General features: G+C 37.5%; 2 protein-coding genes across 4 annotated transcripts; one reads left to right on the plus strand and one right to left on the minus strand.

The window, feature by feature from the left end:
* Positions 1 to 1,601: 1,601 nt before the first annotated feature.
* Positions 1,602 to 14,540, minus strand: LOC133531682 (vesicle transport protein GOT1B). 2 transcript variants are annotated; one of them, XR_009801574.1, is made up of 6 exons: positions 14,374 to 14,538; positions 13,018 to 13,109; positions 12,126 to 12,304; positions 11,508 to 11,589; positions 10,266 to 10,496; positions 1,602 to 1,677 (listed from the first exon to the last, which is right to left on the minus strand). XR_009801574.1 is itself a non-coding variant. In XM_061870045.1 (6 exons), exons 1-6 carry the CDS (start codon positions 14,396 to 14,398, stop codon positions 1,666 to 1,668), a joined length of 429 nt encoding a protein of 142 aa, XP_061726029.1. In that variant the 5' UTR covers positions 14,399 to 14,540; the 3' UTR covers positions 1,602 to 1,665. The 2 variants fall into 2 exon arrangements, 1 of the variants encoding a protein (XP_061726029.1); XM_061870045.1 differs by having other exon boundaries at positions 10,458 to 10,496; positions 14,374 to 14,540.
* A 386-nt stretch (positions 14,541 to 14,926) lies between these two features.
* Positions 14,927 to 22,212, plus strand: LOC133531675 (interleukin enhancer-binding factor 2 homolog). Of its 2 annotated transcripts, none has more exons than XM_061870037.1 (9): positions 14,927 to 15,412; positions 15,846 to 15,974; positions 17,469 to 17,600; positions 18,337 to 18,492; positions 19,315 to 19,407; positions 19,692 to 19,834; positions 21,036 to 21,176; positions 21,740 to 21,909; positions 22,074 to 22,212. In XM_061870037.1, the coding sequence occupies exons 1-9, from the start codon at positions 15,239 to 15,241 to the stop codon at positions 22,097 to 22,099; spliced, it is 1,164 nt and encodes a 387-aa protein (XP_061726021.1). In that variant the 5' UTR covers positions 14,927 to 15,238; the 3' UTR covers positions 22,100 to 22,212. The 2 variants fall into 2 exon arrangements, with proteins under 2 accessions (XP_061726021.1, XP_061726020.1); XM_061870036.1 differs by having other exon boundaries at positions 14,937 to 15,412; positions 22,071 to 22,212.
* The last annotated feature ends 457 nt before the right edge of the window (positions 22,213 to 22,669 follow it).

Raw genomic sequence — 22,669 nt, forward strand, 5'->3', positions numbered from 1 at the left:
GCGCAGTTTTGATTTTATATTTATTTCCAAGCAAAGCTCGATCTCCCAGATATTTTTTTTTAAGTTACATAATCTTGATTAGACGGGCCCACACAGAGCGAGCATACGCGCGTATTTTTGAGTTTTTATATGTTTTCCGAGCAAAGCCCGGTCTCCCAGTTGTCCAATAAAGTGACATACATACAAAATTGCCTGAACGTTTACCGAATATGCTGTGAGAGTGCAGCTATTCGCACGTCATCTGACGATATGGCAAATTGCCAGGTACAGTCGCATTCGATGAATGGGAGCAAACAAGTTACTCAAAACACATTTTATATACCACGTCATCATCATATCGCAAGATCATCGAAATATATAAATATACAAGAATTGCTCATTTAAAGGTCGAAATTTTGTGAGAGTCAGAATGGCGGGTGTACCTAAATAAAATCAAATGAAAAGCATACCATATTTTTGTACCTAATTTGTACTATTTAGTACCTCGTTTAAAAAAATTTGTACCTCACGGTACGTAAAGTTATGATCAAAAAACAGGTCACCCGCCATCCTGACAGTCAGAATGGCGGGTGTACTTTATTACGCTATGTTCCCGTGGTTATAAAGTACACCCGCCATTCTGACTGTCAGGATGGCGGGTGACCTGTTTTTTGGTGATAACTTTAAGTACCGTGAGGTACAATTTTTTTTAAAGGAGGTACTAAATAGTACAAATTAGGTACAAAAATATGGTATGGTTTTCATTTAATTTTATTTAGGTACACCCGCCATTCTGACTCTAACGAAATTTTCTGTTCCTTTAAATATTATTTTGTGTACTATGTTTTTTTTTTGTGCTAATACCTATATTTTTTTTTGTCTTATCTTATTGTATTTATTTATTGCATTATCTTAAGACACCCGGTCAAGTGAGAGTCGATCACGCGCCCTAGAGGAACACGTTGTACATTTTTAGAGTTCTGTAGCCAAAATGGCAAAATCGGAACCCTTATTTATCTCCAAGCCGATAATTGGCAGGAAGCAGCGCAGGATTGGGAAAAGTGGCGTGATCTTGTTTCGGAGGCCAAGACCCTCTGGGTCGCTGAGCCACATTAGTTAGTTCATAGAGAAATAAGAAGTAATAGAGTGCAGAGTAACCGGAACTCTGTTTTCAACTCCTACGCTTACTCTGGTTATAATATTAGTGGAAAATCGTTGAGCATTAGACTTTTTGTTTGCCGCGATATCTATTGTCGAGTAGCAGTACTGAGAGTTCCGCTACTCGATGCTAGATGTCGACTGCGAAAATAATAAGCATTTTGGAACCAAAACTGATGTATGGAGTGAGCACTCTATTACTTCTTATTTCTCTATGGATAGTTATAGTTTCGTCATGTCCATCTGTCTGTCTGTGTGTCTGTACAAAGTGTAATAAAAATAGTGGGGAGACGTCTAAGAGCATATTCGGTATTTTATTTAGATCAAGTAGAAAAAAAATTACACGAAAAATAAAATTGTTTTTTATGGGGCAAGTCACCCAAGTCGGCTAGTTTGTATGGAGATACAAACACACACACACATACAGGTCCGATGGAATCAACAAGGGCAAAAAAAAGATAGTATAAAAGTAAAATAATTTATTGTCTTTTGTAAAGGAATGTTTTTTCTTCCGAGTCGAATATTGCATTAGGGCTCATCCTGAAAAGAAACATACAATAATAGGATATTAGGACAACGTATTGTATACCTATAAAATATAAATCCATTTCTAAAAAATCAATTTTGTTCCCCCTAAAAATACATTTTGTTAATATTATCATTTTCAAACTAAGTATTATCAAGCTCTGAACGGCTCACAAAATACACATATGTTCTAAATATCAATAAAATATGTTGGGATATTTCCGGATTGATGATGATAACGAATAATATTACCAATATTTTGACTTTATTCAAAATAAAGATATAATAGCAACCAATTTACAATAAATATAGGGAGCGTGCATGAACTGTAGGAGGCATGTGGAGCCGTCAGATTTTTGGCGCGAGGCGTAAATGTGATGTTTTTTGTTCCGATGTAGCCCACAAGATGGCAGAACCTACTATGAACAAAAAAACACGTGACGTGTACATGTGTATGGTTCTGATTCAGGCCACAAGATGGCAGACCCTTCAACGCGCACGGTCCCTATTCCTTGACGTCTTCACTATAACTTGTCCGTACTCGAACTGGCCGCTTGTCTTCGCTTACACGCCTTTTTATAACATTTAAAATGGCGGGAACCCGTGACAAGTAAGAGTCAATTGATACTCTTTTATAAGCTTGTCATAAATAAAAGTAATAAATTATTACTTTTATTAGGATCATTATTTAGAAATAGCTTATATTTTGACTATTATTAGTAATAATAGTACTAATAAAATGTAAAATTTTAGTTTCACTGCACTCACTGAAAAAAAAATCTAGCATACTGACATTGACACTGTCATGAATGTCATGATCCTCAAAGCAAGTACTTATGGAAGGTAGAGGCAAGGAAAATATAAACTCCATATATCAAAAACTGTCCGACAAAAAACTCTAAATAGGTGGCGCTACAATACCTAGAATACTTGAGAAAAAACTATATATTATTACTATTATTAGTAATAATAGTCAAAATATAAGCTATTTCTAAATAATGATCCTTACAAATATAGCACGGACTCACAGACGCACATTCGGACCGGACAGAGAACTATGAGGGCTCCGTTTTTGCCATTTTGGCTACGGAGCCCTAAAAATCACTGTATGTAAGTACTATAAGAATTGTGGAGTTCCCTCGATTCCTCATAGATCCCATCATCAGAACTAGATTTTAAGGCTGGTAATACTTGCAAAATCTGTTCATAAGGCTAGTTATACATCACAACTTTAATATTTTCAAATCAAAATATAATATAATATAACATTTTCAAGCTACGCGATAAAGCTACGCCGGCTCTAACCCTACACATCTGACCCGAGCAGGGGCCCATTTCTCGACCGGTATTAGATTAATATTATTATCCAAACCGTAATTGATTGTTCTCTCAGAATCAGCCTACGGAAAATCCAAGTTCGTAGCGCTAAGATCGTAGCTTAGCAGCACACTATTTTACGTATGCTACGCCGACGGCGCGCCGTAGCCAAAAAGTAACGGCCCTCATCTAAGAATTATTAAGACACGTTTAAGATCTAGGAAAGATCTTTAAAAGATCGAAAACTAAACGAGATGTCAAAATTGACGTTTATTTCGATTCAATTCTAACGTCAAAGTGACATTGGTTTCCCGAATCGAGCTGCTTCTGTCAATTATACTACATACAAACGATATCTAAATGAGAACTTATCAAAACCAGAACATATCGTCATCGTATCTCATTCTTCGAATCGGACCGTAATACCGTTCGAGAAAGGGGTCCCAGATTTAGTTTATTAGTTTTATTTCATAAGTAACTATCGCGGTAACCAAAAACAATAACGGTACAGTAACGGTACAGTAATCAAAACCGTAATTGATTGTTCACTCAGAATCGGCTTGCGGAAAATCTAAGTTCGTAGCGCTAAGATCGTGCTCGTAGCTTAGCAGCAAATTGTTCTACGTGTGCTACGCCGACGGCGCGCCGTAGCCAAAGAGCAAAGTATAATAAGCCAAGCCGTACCGCTGTGTAGCAAACTCTTCGTAGCGGTCATGCTGGACTACGAGGATGGCGCACACGCGGCGACAACCAGGGATTGCACCGATTTTTGCAAAAACTTCGAAATAATAATATATTTCGGTTAATTTTATACTCAGTAGTGCTTTAGATAACGACTTCGTATTATTAGATTGCCCAATTAGTAATGAAATAATTAACAAAGAACGAAGAAATATCGTTTTCAATCCCATACAAAAACTACCGGTTCCCGATCCCTGGCAATAACCACAAGCTTGGGCAAATGTTACTTACTGACACCGACCGATTTTTTATTTATTTATAAATTAGAAGTTACATCGGTTATGATTACTTATCTGCCAAACTGCACAGGGAGCGTGCATGAACTGTAGGAGGCAGCACAGGAGCCTTCAGATTTTTGGCGCGAGGCGTTAATGTGACGTTTATTATTCCGATGTAGCCCACTAGATGGCAGAACCTACTATGCACAAAAAAACACGTGACGGGTAAATGAACATGTTTATAGTTCTGATTCAGGCCACAAGATGGCAGATTCTCCAACGCGCACGGTCCCTATAGCAGTTTGTTGGCAGAAAACTTATTCTATCCACCAACATTGTTAAGTAAGTTATTGCATAGGTACGTAATTTATAGCTATGCGAGGTTTTAATTTGTCATTATCGAGCTTGGAGGATTTAACAACTGGAAACAGTCTGCCGATATTTGCGGGGGAGGGGCACGTCAAATGTTAGCTATTTATACATAACGTACAAATAGCCATGTCAGATAAACCGTCCATACAATACATATGACCATTAGCCGAGGTTTTCGACAGAGGGGTCAGCTCTTAAAGACGACTCTGGTTGTTAAATCCTCAGTTATTGGGCGAAATGCGCGACCATTTAGGCCGCGTTTGCACCAGAGATGTGCGAGGATGCGTATCGAGGGATGTGTTTGTTATGAACCAATAGAATCACTTCATTTGTTTTCCTTGCAGTGATTCTATTGGATCTTAACCTTTGGTATCCTTGGGAGCAGATATGCTCCATATATATTCAACTTATTTATTTATTTTAAACTTTATTGCACAGTAAAAATAAGTAATAATGGCGGACTAGACATTGAGCAAAACAGAAATTCTCGAATGTGTGTGCAGTGAGAAAAATAATTCAAAAGAAATGACAACTATAAAGGTAATTTTAAAAAACTATTTACAATTTTGGACATTAATAACATTATTTACAATGTTACACGAAGTTGAAGTTGAAAAAAAAATCTTGACATATATTCAGGAACATTTTTAAGTTATTTTACCGTTACTAAGTTTCTTAAAATAAATTACTTCTTTAGTGCTTCAATGTATTGAGACCAACATTGTCAAAGCATCAGTTATAAAACAATCGTCTCTTAAATTTACGGTCACTTTAAAAAAAAAGCTTTTATTTCGTACAATCAAGATAGGAAGTGGCCTAATATTCGGTTTTGACTGTACATAATTATTATATACCCATGTATATAATTCCGTGAAAGCTAGTGAGTTACGCCCCTTGCGTGTATATGGCTCGTTCTACGACCAACGCCGCAAAAATCAATGTGTCTATTGGTTTCCTCGGGGCTACCGCAAAACAGTAGGTACTTAGGTAGTTTTTATATTGAATTTTTACACGTTTTAATCAAGGGCAAATGCCATGAAGAAATATTTGCAAGAGTAGACTAACCATAACCTTAAAAGTTGGCCCAAAAAGTCTCGAAAACATATCCTTTATTTATTTTCAGTTTTATATCGTTACCCTGCATATCATAGCGATACAATCATAGTACAAAGAGTGGGGAAGTAGGTTATCTTCATACAAACGCACCGCGTGCGGCTAGTATGTGTGCGCCATAGTATCTATGCGTCGCCGCACGCACACTCAAACAAAATCTCGACCCGTTTCTCAGTGCGCCAGTCGGGGCTTTAGTTTGAGTGTGCGTGCGGCGACGTAAAGATACTATGGCGCACACATACAAGCCGCGCGCGGTGTGTATGTATGAAGATAACCTACTTCCCCACTCTTTGTACTATGGTACAATTTTAATATAAAATAGCTGCTAGAGATATATATAGCCGGGGATCAGACAGACAAGCAAAATTGTAAACCGAACTGTTATTGAGGTTATTTTTCTATACAAACGTTCTCGATATTTTCTTCTTTGGATTTTGGCCCTAGATGACTTTTTTATATGAGTTCAATATTACCAGTGTCTGTACGTTTTGCTTTTTTGATATTCTTGTTTTTATAAGTATTTGACTTTAAAAAGCGCTAAAACGGCCAAATAAATGCGCCGTAAACAGACACCTAGCATACAAAATCGGCAACAATAAACGCAAAAATCAAAACGGTCAGAGGCGGATAATTTCTTTCTCACTCCGTTCTCAAAGTTTGGTGAAGATTGGTTAAGTTTTGGATAAGGAAAATGCCGAGAACGAAATCTCAGATTTTTCGCCTAAGCACTTGTCAGATTTCACCCAGAGACACCCTTGTCAGATTTGAGAATTTTTGAGAATATCATAACTCAGCTGGTATTTCCTCTTAAAACCCGTGAAATTGCTATATCTTCCACTTTCACTTCATTTCGCATGAAGTAGCGTAATCAATCTTCAAGGTCATAACAAAATAAAATCAGCGCCGTAAAAAATCGTAAAATCAGAATCGGGCTATTTTCAAGTTTAAGTTTTCGATTTAGGGCAAAATCTTTCAAACGAAATGCGTGTTGCCCTATAGTTCGTTTTTAGGGTTCCGTACCCAAAGGGTAAAACGGGACCTTATTACTAAGACTCCGCTGTCCGTTTGTCACCAGGCTGTACCTCATGAACCGTGATAGCTAGACAGTTGAAATTTTCACAGATGACGTATTTCTGTTGCCGCTATAACAACAAATACTAAAAAGTACGGAACCCTCGGTGGGCGAGTCCGACTCGCACTGGTCCGGTTTTTTAGCATTAGAAAGAAAGTAAGCGATTTTAACTTGTCTTTTTATTGAAAAACACTTTTGAATAAGTCACGGCAAATATGTAACAACATTCTTGCTTTCATAAGTAATAGTTACTGTTTTTTTTTTACTTTTTTCATGCCAAGATTGTTTACCTTTTTTCTAATACTAAAAAAAACTAACTATAGCTAAAAGTAGAACTATAGAAAAAAAGATGCGTGAATACAATTTCCTTAATTTGGCCTGATCAAATAACTAAGTTTCATAGTAGCCACAGCGGCGCCAGTCATGCACACAGCCAATTAAATTTATTACTGCAGTATGACACAATTAAATCATATAAAAGCAACCATTTTCATGTCAAGGCCTATGTTAGAAATGCTAACTATTTAGGTATTGCATGCAAATAAAAGCCGTATTTTGTAAGTCAATTATATTATTTAAAAGGTTACCTAGATTATAACTAAAATAATATACACAATACCTTTTCCATGGCCAAAGAGACATTTAAAAGTATATTTACATTTAAAAACATCTAGTAAAAAGTCAATCACACAACTATAAATTTTATAGTAGAAAGTAATACGGCGTTTCAAAATATTTAATTTTAACATTTTTAAATTTTTTTTTAATTCTCTAATGGAAAAATCTTATTCCTAAGTATTATAATTTAGTAATGCCACGTTCTTGATTCAAGACCAAAATGAAAAACCATTCTTCAGTGTAAATTATGTACTTTTGATGTTAAATGGGCCGATTTTTTTCTATTTTCTTTCTTCAGATTAGGTTAAATTTTGTCAAAGAAAATGTTGTAGCCACAGTTAATTTACTGCCATCTTTCGACACATGATTAAAACTTTTAGAACGCCATTTGACTTTGTTCCTTATTCTTTCACTGATATGTGGTAGATTAGTTAAATATCAAAAAGTGGCGCCATATTACCGGGCATAGACCAAAGGTTGTGGCGCCGTCGCTCGAAACGATGCCGCCATACCTTTGGCCTTTCATCTATTAGATGGCGCCACTTTTGATATTTAACAAATTTACTATATATCGGTGAAAGAATAAGGATCAAAGTCAAATGGCGTTCTAAAAGTTTTAATCATGTGTCGAAAGACGGCAGTAAATTTACTGTGGCTACAAAGTTTTCTTTGACAATCCAGCTCTATTTCAAATTCTATTTGGTGGATACACAGAGTTCCTTATTCTATATAACATAAGCGTCAATTCTGTATGTCCTAAAAAATCTTCCACTAAGTTACGAAACAGTATAGTATTTAGCAGCGTCCGCTGGCGCTAGGTATAGAACGTAGTGATTATATGCTCTTTGGGTATAGTTCGTTTTTTGCATTGGAAAGAGGGTAAGCGATTTTGACGTCTTTTTATTAAAAAACACTTTTGAAAAATAATTCACAGCAAATATGTCACAATTATAAATCATTTACATTCTTTTGCTTTCATAAGTAATAGTTATTGATTTTTAAAAAGCGTTTTTCAATAAAAAGACATGTAAGATTGTTTACCTTCTCTCTAATTCTGAAAAAACTAACTATAGCAGCTAACTATGCAAACCGAATTTTATTTGTATGAAAGTTTGGTGAATAACCGATTATTAACCGGTTTTCCCATACAATTAAAAACCTGTTTGTATTTCCTAGTTGACGTATGGTATGGTCGCGATCATAAATAAATATAAAGTGTGTTATGTTGTATCTTAATGATGTCTCTTGTATATTTTATTTTCTTAATTATTCCTTTTGTGTATTTTTTTAATGTTTTAATATGTAGGTATCTTTGTGTTATCTGTCGTGGCATCACCAAATGGGCCCTACGGAAGACCAGCACTGGCTTCATGACATTATGCTGAGTTGGGTTCATTTCGTGATACGCACTTAATTATTTCTTCTTTTCTTTCTGTTGTTGTCTGTACATGTTCGTACATGTTTTGTGATCGTCACGAATAATTTTTTTATTTTTATATTTATTTTCGTAATTCAACAGAAGATAAATTTTTTGGACATGTTGTAATTTCGTATTTATCACGCCCAGAATGAGGAACTTTTTAAACCAGCCAAATTTTATCAAAATCTAAAAATCGGCCCAAATAGGAAAATTTAATAAAAGTACCTACACTTTAAACCGTTATTTCTTATTCATCCGCACATACAGCGCATAATATATATAGGTATGTTATTTTATACTGATAGTATAATATATGATACATATGTACTACAGGGTCCCCACCCGATCGAATAACCCAAAATACTTATAAAATCGTCGATCCCGATACCTGATATAAAAATACATACAATTTCACCCAAAATATTACCACTTGTGGAGTATACGATATATAATTATATACCCAAATATAAAGCTTAGCTAGCTCCCTAGCGATACGAAAACCATACATACTCCAAATGTATTGTTCAAATATATGTGTTGTATTTACCAAATCTATACCATTTTTACAAGCTTTTATTTAACTTGCAATGTACCTATGTATGTAACTGTGTGTTTGTACTGATCAAATCTTGCAAGTTAAATTTGACCCACTTCCCAGTTTCCGATGAAGCTGAAAATTTGCATACATATGTAAGTCGGGTGACAATGCAATATTATGGTACCATCGAACTGATATGATGATGGAGACAGGAGGTGGCGATAGGAACTCTGTGATAAAGCAACGCAAGCTACTTATGATTGGGTTTTTTAGAGTTATATTATATGAGATGATGAGTATTAGTTGCCTAAAAGAAAAGTAGTCAGCAATAAAAGATTGTACCAAAAATTAAATTTTTGCCAAAAACTTATTCATATACCATACTACAACATATATTCATAAGAGTTTGAGCCAATAACATATTAATGAATCGGCATTGTGAGCTGTATCGCTGTTATAAATTTAAAAAAAATGTTTCATTCCACACAGTGGTATCAGAACGAAGTTGAAAAGATGAGAATCTGTTATTACGTCGTTATCACGAGAAACATACCATTTTACTTTGCATTATCTTTTTTTTTATCGCTGTGAATAACATCACAGATCAGTAATAGAAGCGATACCATCCAAGCGATACAGTACATAATAATATCTTTTAATCATCATTAACTGTTTCACAACTTTCCTACCTAACACTTATTTTATATGTTACTACATATATTTAACACCTCATATCAATTTGCATGTTATATTTAGAATCAAATCACATTGACACATTCCGAATCGAAACCGAAAAATGATACAACTATTAAAAGAAAATGGTACAGTAATAAATTAAAGATTATATTTTAAATATCCTGGTCACGGGCACCACATTTGTAACCAACCCGGTCACGATTTCGTCCTTGAAAGAAAATAACCAAAATACGTAGCCAAAATGACAATCGTTTGTCGACAAACGCCAGTCGAAAAATAAAAAATATGTAATGAAAAGACACTTCCATACATTATTAAAAAAATTATATTTGAAGACGATTTTACACAGAACGACGTAGCCCCAAACTAAGCAAAGCTTGTACTATGGGTACTAGTTGACGATATACATACTTATATAGGTAAATACATACTTATATACATAGGGAACACACATGACTCAAGAACAAATATCTGTATTCATTACACAAATGCTCTTACCGGGATTAGAACCCGGGACCATCGGCTTCATAGGCAGGGTCACTACCCACTAGGCCAGATCGGTCGTCGAACGTTTACGTTTCAATTGGCGTTTTCTGTAATGGATTGTCACTGTGCTAGGCCCTCACATATATCTGCACACCCATATTTACAGTCCGACACTTAGCAGTCTTTGGTAACGCACTATCATACCATGTTACGGCCGTTGTCGCCCGCTATCCGGTTGACGACCTGTGAAAAATAGTGTTGTGAAAAATATGTTGATTGCTAATAACAAAGAGAATTTAGTATAGAGACATTAGAGGCGTATTGCCAAAGTAAATTTGGTAATCAACTAAATTTACTGCCATCTTTCGACAGAAGACTAAAACTCTTAGAAGAACATATACCTACACAGAATGTATCACACAAAATCTACTATTATTCTCAATCAAAAGATACAATTTAGCAGGTATTTTTTAAGAAATTGACAGGTAAATCACATTTTTAGTTGTGTCTCTATCACCCCAGCCGTCCCTATTCACCCCAGTTGACAGTAATTGAAATTACGTCATTCAAATGGTTTAGCCAACATCGATCCACATTTAAGGCCTGTACACACGGATGCGTGCGCAGCCGTGCACGCGGGCTTTGTAATATACGTATCCATATCAGATACGGCACACCGCTTTCATGACGTGGGTGTGCACGACTCCAACATTTTTGTGCACGTCTGCATGCAGCCAGTATCCTTTGGCCTATAGGGTGTCCCAAATATTTGCCGCCCGGAGCTTCGCAATGCTGAAGACCAACGCTGTTTTTAGGGTTCCGTACCCAAAGGGTAAAACGGGACCCTATTACTAAGACTCCGCTGTCCGTCCGTCCTTCCGTCTGTCACCAGGCTGTATCTCATGAACCGTGATAGTCACAGATGATGTATTTCTGTTGCCGCTATAACAATAAATACTAAAGAGTACGGAACTCTCGGAGGGCGAGTCCGACTCGCACTTGTCCGGTTTTTATTTATTTATCTTATGTCGATCAAATTATTTTTATGAAATACTTTTATGGAATGTTTATGAAATAATGAAATAGTTCTCATTATATTTTACTAGTAATTATTCACCATTATATTAAAATTAGTTTTATATAGTACCAAAGGTTTTTGCTGCACCCTATCAGGGTCCACATACTGTACGCCTATCATTAAGTTGTATGTACTCGGTTGCAAATAAATAAATTGTAATTGTTATTAACACTTACCCCACTTATGATAGGCAGGTTCAGCAGCAGACCGAACCCGGGCACCATGCGGAGGAAATTAAGGGCAGCTGGCAGAAAACCTCTGAAATAATAAAATAGTACATTACGATACAAGTGCGAAAAATAGGAAATTCGAAACGAGTGGCGATAAATTAAAACACGACCGAAGGGAGTGTTTTAAATCGACACGAGTTGCGAATTACCTATTCGCACATGTATCGGACAACGTTTTACAGTACATATGGCCCTTTAAATGTTCGACACAGTAACGTAATATGCTACTTCTCGCACTAGTGCTATAAAGTAGCCCCATATGTACTGTAAAATATTTTTATTAGTGTCATTTTACATACTGAACCTTTTGACCGCCAAAGACGTCAAGTGACGCGCGCGGCTACAACCCAATATCAACCTTTGTGCATTGCGACAAGGTTCACGACAACGCATCGCGCACGATAGGCATGCCGTTAGAAGGTTAAAACATAATTAATATCAAAGTTACAATAGGAAAACGGCCCATTATCGCTTGCTATAAGGACGCCTTGACAGGTTATTCATATAAAGATACAAGCAAGTCTCCCTAACGGCGCTTTTTATTTATTTATAAATTCTTGGTACCTGAACAGTAGTAGGAACCCGTAGATCTCAGCGATCATGCCAACCATAGGCCAGCCCAGCAGCACAATTGTGATTCCTCCGAAGAAGGCCACAGACGCCTTAATTTTGTGGCGTTGAAAGAAAAAGAAAAATGTCCGCTGGAGCCCGATCACGCAGGCTAGACCACTGATGAATAGGATCTGGAAAAGGAAAGTTTTACTTAAGTTATGATACATACCAAATGTTTAAAATATAATAATGATTGCGCCTTATGAAAGTATTTTGTACTCCATTACTACCTTGTTGGCACGTGAACGGATGTCGAAGGATCTTGAGGGGGTCGGAGACAAACAGCATGCTTTTCGTATCGAGTATATTAGAAAAGTAGAATAACAATAGAATAATAGTACATCTAAGTGCCTAAATCAATTAATTATTGATTACAGCGCCACCTACGGACTGTATAGGGAACTACTATGTACCCTTATTGAATGCGTATCGATTATCGATAAGCCATCTAGGCTCGATTAAATATATAAAAGGTCAGATAGATGGCGCGATTAACTTCACAAGTTAACTTTTAATATCACACTTCACATCCTTAAAGGATATTGGCAATTTTGCTGTTTCTGTTCATTGCAGAAACAAAACAAACCTGACAAGTCGCACTACGGTTTAGTTTAAGATTAAGACAAAAATGGATATGGGCTGCACAGTTGGCTAGATACAAAGACAAGAGATGGACTATTCAAACAACTAAATGTGAAAGTCCATTGGAGAGGAAGGAGGAAGATGGAGGAGGCTTTTACCCTCAAGGGATCACACATCATGGAAATATAGCAATAGAAAAGTCAATTTTATAATGGATGTGCGAGAACAAAGCTTAACAATATCAATGGAGAGTGTTACTTACATTTCCTATAGCTAGCAGACCCTTGTCAAAGAGCAGCAAGACTCCTAGGAACAGGAAGGCCATGCCAAACCCCGCCAGCCCCACACCAATCTCTGGAAATTTATAATATTACATTTTTGTAATTTATTTTATTATTGTGTATCCTAGGACTAAAAAGGCATCCACACCGCAATTTTTTTTTATACTATGTCTGTGGCAAAGAAGCATACGGCCCGCCTGATGGTAAGCAGTCTCCGTAGCCTATCTACGCCTGCAACTCCATGCGCGTTGCCGACCCTAACACTCCGCACCCTCGTACCTGGGGGTAAAACTGCTATTTTTCAGGGGTAATAAGCTCAATTAAATATAACAGAAATTAGACCTGTAAGAAAGAATATTGATATTTATTGGGAGTAGGGGTAAAAAAAATTTGATCAGACAGTAAGTTTATTTTTTTTTATTGGTTTTCTCTTCGCATGGAGATATATTTGTGAAATAATATTTATTAAAAAATCATAAAAAGAAAAAACTTGGTAATTTTTATACATTGTATGAAAAAATCACATAGTCGGCAGGGGTTGCAGTTACAGAAATGAGCTGAAATCTATTTTTCAGAGTGTTTAGGGTGTGTGTCTGAAAATCTTAAAATAAAGGACACCCTAGTGGATGCACATTTAACCTTCCATCTAATTAGCAGTGACACATAAGGGCATTATTTGTGTTTTGGTCATGAATGTTTTTAATAGCCGCGTCCACACAGAGCGAGCATACGCGCGAAACGCTTCCTCACGCACAAAACGGCCAGTGTAGATATGCCTCGGCCGAGGCACGTATACAAAATACATATACAAAATACACAATGAGTTATGTGTATTTTGTATATGTATCTAGGCATGTATTTATCTATTTAAGTATGTATATTGTCGCCCAGTACCTATAGTATAAGCTTTTCATTTCTCGGGACTGAAATAGTATGTCCAGTGCAACATGCCTTGCAATTTTGCAATATACTATTTTCAATTATGCAAGGATTATTAATATGGACTTGAAATTTATTCATAAGCTCATTATAAGGTAACGTTTTTCAGGATTTAATATATTTCTGAAAAGCTGAAAGCATGATGACAAGTAAAATAAGAATTGTTAGTATGAATGTCTAGTCATGAATGTTATAGAAGTAAAACTATTATTCATTATGGATACAGTAGAATGAATGAATGTTGCTTGTAACATATGAAAGACATCTACTCAAGATTACTAAGAATTGATAGTATGTCATGATTACAGCCGAATAATTGATAATCATTAAATTGATTTCAAAACTGGAGCAAAATCTTAACGTTGTATGTTAGTGTATATTCGGGTACTATTACTTACTTTGTACATCGCTTATCTCAATCATCGTGGTAAATACTTTATTGTTATTACTTTAATTATTGAAATAGGTTCCTAATGACCTATTAAATTAGTTAATTTATCGACAACAAACTTATAACCTATCTCTCCACGTCATTTTTGCTATCGAATATTTGGACTGTCAAAATAAGGTGCATTCAAATATCGAATCACTATCGTTTACATTTCGTTAATTTACGAAACAGAAACTCACTATGTTACAAAATAAACTTGATTCTTAGTTTTTATTTTGATTTAGTTTTATACATATATGGTTTTTAAAATCCTTATATATCCCTTCATAAATATTTAGTTACGAAGTGATCATTCATTTCGTAACTCAATATTTATGAACGCGTTCGTAACTATTTTGCCACTTAGATGTTATAATTTACCTTTTTTCGGGGGTATATATTATTTCAAATATTATTTTTTATCCCGATTTCTATGAAGTGTTTTTTATTTTTATGGGAATAAATAAATATTACTTTAAAATGCTAGCTAATAATCTTTGGTACTACCAAAGGCTTTCATTATATTTTACTCTTGATAAATAGAGATATGGTAATTTTAAATAATAACCGGCAACATTGCTCCTAACCTCGTTCAATCAATGGAAGGCCGCGTCTCTTTTTACAATTAAACATTATAGCTTAAATCGTGCGTAAACGTTATTTTGAAGGAATATTGTATTATAAAGTACATTAGTACTAACCGATACACCCGTCGTAACCTAAATATTTGAGTTAAATCATTTACTAACAGTAGTATCGTGTGATTTATTGAGCAGTCGTGTCGGGGTCGTACTCTTCCTAGTTTTCGTTTGTTTTCCGTGTATCAGTGAAATATGGTGCGTGGTACGGGTAGAGGAGGACGTGGTATGCCTGGGCGTGGTGGTATGGGGCGCCCGCCGTTCAACAGGCCGAGGGTGCTGTTGTTGCGCCCTCCGTTTGATCTGATAATGGCCGAGCCTGCTTTCCCTAGATGTAAACCTGCCCCTGATGACTCTGCGCTTACACAGGTACCGTAACAACCATATTTATTGTTTATTACTAACATTTACTTGCACGACATAATATTATGTTCATATTAGTTTAGATATACATTTATTTTTTGCATATGAAATGAATAGTAAAAATTACATGAGTGTCTTAGTCTGTGGGATAGGAGTTGTATTGTGTATATATTTATTAACCCTAGTCATTCGTTTTCAAGCCTAAAATATCAGTAATTTTAAGTCATACTTATCACCAACGAAAAATACATTATATTTTATGTAAATGGTTTCTTCAGCCTGGTCAGAAGTAGTGGAATGTGGACATTTATTTGTGTAAAAAGCCATGTTCATTTATAAAAGATGTAAATTGTCACCTTACAAGCTTTATTTAGCTGGAAGCTTTATCAATCTGTGTGAAATAGTCCTTAAACATTTATTAAAATGTAAATTTTTGCAGGCCCTGTTAAAGAGGCATGCAGAGCTGTGCCCGACCCCGGCGGAGCAGTCGGCTGTGCTTAGCCTGGTCACCAAGCTGCAGACGGTGCTTGACAACTTGGTGGTGGCTCCAGGAGACTTTGCTGCCTGTGTAAGTAAAAAGAGTTAGTTTGTTATAGGGGCCTTGAGCATTGGAGGATCTGCCACCTTGTAGCCTGAATTGGAAACATAATAAACATGTACATTGACACTTCACGCCAAAGCAAGTGCTGCCATCAACCATTTTCATACATTTTCTTGTGGATAGTAGATTCTGCCATCTTGTGGACTACATTGGTAGCATAAACTTCATATTTACAACTCAATGATCTGATGTCTCCTGTGCTGCCCCCTACAGTTTATGCACGCGACCTATTGCATATATGTGCTATTTTCAATTTCAAAAGATAACTTCAAAAGATTTTCTCGCAAAACAGATGCTGGTTGTCAAATTGCCCATATAGAAACTACAACATTTGATGAAATTTCGCATTTAGATAGACCCTAAAGCATAATCTACATTCTGTTTGAGAATTCACTCTCCAGGTGAAAGGAATGACAAAACATAACTAGGTTTCCATGGAGCATTGTGATGTGAATGGTTAAAAGTTTCTTCTCTATATTCCTAAGCTACATTTAAAGAGTAAGATCTAAAATCTTCTTCTTCTTTTCATCCTGTTACCCCCTGCTGGGGTGTAGGGCTCGAACCATTTTCTTCCACTGACTCCGGTCCTGGGCAGCTTGGGTAACCTCCTCCCACCCCATCCCCAATACACCCAACTCTTGCTCCACGGAAGGCGCCAAGTAAATTTAGGGCGACCATGTTTCTAAAATAGTGCATGATAATTCCTTTTATAACTTGTTTTTGTTGAAGTTCGAAAGTAGTGGTAATAAACTTTTTCTTCCAAAACGACACTATAATTCAGTGCATAGTTACTCAGATTTAATTATTGAGGAAAAAAGTTACCACTATTTTTGAGGTTAAAGTTTCTAATCTGAAATGATTTCTATACCCTTAGGGTATAGAAAACATAAAAAGCTTTCGCTAAAGCGCTGGTGGCCTAGCGGTAAGAGGGTGCAACTTGCAATCCAGAGGTTGCAGGTTGAAACCCCGGCTCATACCAATGACTTCTTCGGAACTTAGTATGAAATATCATTTGTTATTTTACCAATCGCTTTTCGGTGAAGGAAAACATCGTGAGGAAACTGGACTAATCCCAACAAGGCCTAGTTTACCCTCTGGGTTGGAAGGTCAGATTGCAGTCGCTTTCATAAAAACTAGTGCCTATGCCAAATCTTGGGATTAATTGTCAAGCGGACCCCAAGCTCCCATGAGCCGTGGCAAAATGCCGTGACAAAGCAAGGAAGAAGATGAAGCTTATGCTAACACTTTCCAGATTTTCTGTTGCTATCTCTATTGCGCTTGCATAATTATATTGCTCCCGCCCATGATGCTGGTTGTCAATGTCTCTGTGCGAGTTTGTCAGCAATATAATTATGCGCGTGCAATAAAGATAGCTACAGGCAGGTTAAAGTACCAAAATCAATCTGGAAAGAGTGAATATTAGAAATAAATATATTTTTATATATATTTTTATTGTTCTAGCAACTGGAAGAAGTGAGGCAAGTGGGCTCCTACAAGAAGGGCACTATGATGGCGGGCAAGAATGTGGCCGATATTGTGGTCATCATGAAGACGCTGCCTACCAAGGAGGCTGTTGAGGGGCTCTCCAATAAGGTAGTATAATAAGTACATCTTTCAATGGCAGTAGCCTAGTTTTATTTGTTATAGTTTTTAGTTTATACATCTAAGTTTTGAGATTATTATAGTATTGGCTGTAGTTTTTTTATGATCCAGAAATATCTAATTAGGCGGGTCCACACAGAGCAAGCATACGCATGAGGCAATTTTCTCGCGCGTATGCTCGCACTATGCGTAAATGTGTTTGTGTGTGTGTAAACTAAGGTTTCACAATCTTATGGTGTCATATATATTTACGCCTGTGTTTTAATAACCCAATACTTTGTGGGGTTGTCACGGAAAAGGGAGTTGCAGTATCAATAAATCCACACTGAAATAAATAAATAAATATTTGGGGACAATCATACACAGATCGACCTAGCCCCAAACTAAGCAAAGCTTGTACAATGGGTACTAGTTGACAATATACATATAGATAAATACATACTTATATACAGAGAAAACACCCATTGCTCAAGATGAGTTCATCACACAAATAAATGCCCTTACCTCCGGGACCATTCGCTTCATAGGCAGGGTCACTATCCACTAGGCCAGACTGGTCGTCGAAATACACATCATCAGATCATTGAAATTTGAAGTCGGTTAGAAAGAGAAGGAACCCTAGCCTTACAAATGTTATACCAAGTTAAGGTCAGATTCAACTTGTCATAAAAGTGGCTGTAGCAATTAACAACTGGCATTTATCTTCTGGTTCAACTCTGCTTTATAGGTGACAGAGGAGCTGAACAAGCTGCTCGCAGCCGAGGGCGGGGGCTCGGTGAGCTGCGCGTGCCACGAGCGCGGCTTCACCGCGCAGGGCGCCGCCGCCGCCGTGCGCGTGCTCGTCACCACGCTGCACCACAACCTGAGGAAGCTGGAGCCCGAGGTATCGCGTTGTAGATCTATCAAAGGCCTTTGATACTGTCTTTTACCCCATTTATGTGTCAAAATTGGAAGGAAATGGTACAAATGTGTAATCATTTTAAATGTTTGATTATTACCTTTTGGAAATGTTAAAATTGGATGTTATTGTAAGAGTCTCGAGCTTGTTTTCTCTGGAGTACCCCAAGGACGTAACCTAGGCCAAATTCTCATTTTTTTTAATGATATACGAGGCAAAAGAGCTGACAAATCGTCTGATGGTAAGCGATTACCGCCGCCCATGGACACCTGCAACACTAGAGAAGTTGTAAGTGCGTTGCCGGTCTTTGAGATGTGAATACGCTCTTTTCTTGAAGGTCGTATCAGTCCGGATATACCGTAGGCGACAGATCATTCCACAGTTTAGCTGTGCGAGGCAGGAAGTTTCTGGAGAAACGCACAGTTGAGGACTGCCAACCATCTAAGTGGTGAAGATGGACATGTTGTGGCGTAGGGCGATGGCGGAAAGAACTGGCGGCAGGGATTAATCCGAACAATTCCCGTAATACATGCGATAGAAAATTCTGAGCGAGGCTATATCTCTACGCAGCGACAAGGAGTCAAGCCGATCTGAAATAGGATGGCAGCCGACAATTCGAGTCGCTCTCTGGTGGATGCAGTCTAGAGGAAGAAGCTGATTCTGTGGCTTCCCTGCCCACAGATGAGAACAGTTTTTCCTTCTTGTAACAAAAGAAGAAACATGTTATTGTAGTTTTCACAATATGAAGCAGAAATATTCAACTGCCTATAAATCAACATAGTTCTAAAGTTATTTTTTGTTGTGCAGGTCCACTTGGAGTACAAGGTGATCAGCAGCCACCTGGCCGCCATCCGCCACAGCCGCTGGTTCGAGGAGAACGCCCACCACTCCTCCATCAAGGTACCCACCAGTTTTATTTTATTAGCCTATGGCCTGGGAAAGAAGAGGCCTTCTTCCTGCCATTTGGTTCTATCGAATGCAAACTCCCGCCACTTTTGACAATGTGTTTAGGTCGACCAACCTAACAGTTATAAAATAACCATTTTTGGTATATTATCACACCTCCTTAAAGGCCTATGCCAAGGGCAACCAGACAAAACGTCTGCGGAGAAAGGCTAGCAGTGAGCAGTATATTATCACACACATTTGCTATAACATCACAAGTTACCATCCCTTATTATCAGGTGCTGATCCGCCTGCTGCGCGACATGTGCGCGCGCCACGCCGGGCTGGAGCCGCTGACGCCGTGGATGATCGACCTGCTGGCGCACCACTGCATCATGAACAACCCGCAGCGGCAGGCGCTGCCCATCGCCCAGGCGTTCAGGTCACTAGTTCACTACAATAAACTAATATACTTTGTTAACAAGAAAACCAAATTACAATAATTTATTCAGGGACCATAATTTTATATCCGCAACGCAGGCTTCGTCACAATACAATACAACGATAAAATCTGCAACAGGCTTCGTCAACTTACTCTAAAAAAAAGAATTAATTTTGGACTTAGGATGTTTCCTTGTGGGATCCCAAAGAATTTGTGTCCTTCGCGACATGTTTGTGAAAAATAAATTAATAAATCGGTGCAGGCGGTTTATTTAACCCTTTTCCAGGTATAGTACAGTCAAGTGTAATAATATGGGTGTACACATCTTACTCAAAAATATGTCCCATAGCATCTTATTCCAGTGTAATAAGAGCGTAGTACCATATTTATGAGACAATTCTCTCGATACATATTTTTGCAGCTAACTGTACGATTTATCGACCACATACTCACCAGTAGAATTTCAACTTTAACATTCCGAGTTAAGGTTCAAATTAGATTGAACTCTCGGGAAATGTAATTTGTCTCCAAATAAATCATCAAAGCTGGATGAATTGGAATATATTTAGATTTTTTGGGACAACCTCGTAGGTTGGTGCGGCCTGGAAAAGGGTTAAAGATGTTGCTGCTTCATACGTATATACGATTTCCTTAATATATTTGATTGATCAAAAGCTTTTGACATTCTCTTTCTTTATCATTGTGTTAGTTAGTATTAATTTTAAAAATGGTAAGAAATTTGCCTAGCGTTTTATTCGAGAATCTTCTGTTTAAGAATCACCTTTCGAATCATTTTCAATGCTTCAAAGGTCACAATTTTAATGGTTTTCAATACAAGTTAATAGTACATTACGATACAAGTGCGAAAAATAGGAAATTCGAAACGAGTGGCGATAAATTAAAACACGACCGAAGGGAGTGTTTTAAATCGACACGAGTTGCGAATTACCTATTCGCACATGTATCGTACAACGTTTTACAGTACATATGGCCCTTTAAATGTTCGACACAGTAACATAATACGCTACTTCTCGCACTAGTGCTATAAAGTAGCCCCATATGTACTGTAAACAATTTTTGGAGTCCCCAAGGAAACATATTAGGTCCAAAGTTCTTTCTCGTGTATAAGTTTCTAAAACCCAGGTGCAATATTTTTACCAAAGCGAGTGACAATAATTAAATTCGTGTGTAATTTGTTTAGACGTGCGCTGTCGCTGCTGGCCGGCGGGCTGTTCCTGCCGGGCTGCGCCGGGCTGTCGGACCCGTGCGAGGCGGCGCACGCGCGCGCGCACACCGCGCTCGACCTGCAGGCGCAGGACAACGCCGCCGCCACCGCGCAGACGTGAGTACACGGTATCCCAGCTCGGGTTGCTCAGGGACGAAATAAAAACTAATTGATACAAAAGAAGTGATGTCAAAAATTTAATGTTGACTGTGTTTACAATAGATTATTTTAGACTGAGTTATTTTTAGACGCAATTTCTATTTTATAAATCTTATATAAGTTTTTGGCAAAAATTTCATTTTTGGTACAAGCTTTTATTGCTGACTACTTTTTTTCCACGGGCAACTAATACTCATCGAGACAATTCTAAAAACCCCAAACACAATTAGGTTGCGTTGTTTTATCACAGAGTTCCTATGGCTGCCTCCTGTCTCCATCATCAGATCAGCTCGATGGTACCATAATATTGCATTGTCACCCGACTTACATATGTATGCAAATTTTCAGCTTCATCAGAAACCGGGAAGTGGGTCAAATTTAACTTGCAAGATTTGTCCCATACATACTAACAGGGCAAGTTAAATAAAAGCTTGTAAAAACTATAAAGAGTAGGTAATTTGACCGTGACGCCACATGTGTATTAATCAAATACCTCGTTTAATGAATAATTTATTTTCCAGGCTCCTACGCGTGGTGGCTCGCGGCGGCCACCGCTACGTGCTCGGGCTGCAGCTGTTCGAGGGCGGCAAGGACATCTCCGGCGAGATCACCGTGTGGGACGGCGTCGTGGTCTCTCCGCTCGCCCCCGCCTACAGCGACGCGCCCGAGCCCATGGACACCGACGACAAAGGTACACACTGAACTACAAGTACACAGTGAATCACAAGTCCTGCGCGTAGCTAGGGATTCTATTATGGAATCTTGAACGCAGTGCGGGATTCGAGCCTTATTTTACTGAAGTTTACTTATAAATCTTCGCTTCTATTCTCTAATCATTATATTTTGTTTCAGAAGAAGAGCAAGACGGCGTGGCGGCTTGAACCAAACTTTCAGCAATACTTTAATTTTAGTGTGATATCTTAAATAAGTATCAATTGAGACGTTACTTTAAGTACATCGCATAAGATATATAATAAATTCGTATTTGACTTTATTATTGTTTTACTTACATTTTTATCGTTATGTCCTACTTTGTACACATTTATATACCTAATGACTATCTATCTTAACTATAGTTCGTGTAATTCATGATGACTCGCAGATTTGTCAAATCTAACCTTTAATAACATGACATTACGTATCAAGGCGCGCGTCTTCGTGTACGACATAATCTATACGTCGATAATAAAAAATCGATTTTAAATAATACAGATACAATACATCTCAATCTAGTTATCTGATATCATCAAGTTGATAAGATGGATAATGGAACCCTCTGTCACAACTAGGTAGTTACCCAAAAAAATGGGCCCACAAAAGTAATGCGGACGGCTTGAGCATGACTTTTGCTCCCAGTCTCGTTTCGGCCGTCGACAACGACAACCATAGTGAGTATTATATTCTTTGACGACAACTCAAAGTATTCAATGTTTTGAAATGTCTGTTTGCAA

This window comes from Cydia pomonella, chromosome 25 (assembly GCF_033807575.1).
Source record: "Cydia pomonella isolate Wapato2018A chromosome 25, ilCydPomo1, whole genome shotgun sequence".
Classification (NCBI taxonomy): domain Eukaryota; kingdom Metazoa; phylum Arthropoda; class Insecta; order Lepidoptera; family Tortricidae; genus Cydia; species Cydia pomonella.

Bases quoted from the DNA above. Each gene is read 5' to 3' on its own strand.
- LOC133531682 (XM_061870045.1), bottom strand. From the start codon at position 14,398: ATGATTGAGATAAGCGATGTACAAA. The intron at 13,110-14,373 runs GTAAGTAATAGT...ATAAATTTCCAG, and splicing joins TGAGATAAGCGATGTACAAA to AGATTGGTGTGGGGCTGGCG. The intron at 10,497-11,507 runs GTAAGTGTTAAT...TATTTTTCACAG, and splicing joins ACCTGCCTATCATAAGTGGG to GTCGTCAACCGGATAGCGGG.
- LOC133531675 (XM_061870036.1), top strand. From the start codon at position 15,239: ATGGTGCGTGGTACGGGTAGAGGAGGACGTGGTATGCCTGGGCGTGGT. The intron at 17,601-18,336 runs GTAGTATAATAA...TCTGCTTTATAG, and splicing joins TTGAGGGGCTCTCCAATAAG to GTGACAGAGGAGCTGAACAA. The intron at 19,835-21,035 runs GTCACTAGTTCA...TAATTTGTTTAG, and splicing joins CCCATCGCCCAGGCGTTCAG to ACGTGCGCTGTCGCTGCTGG.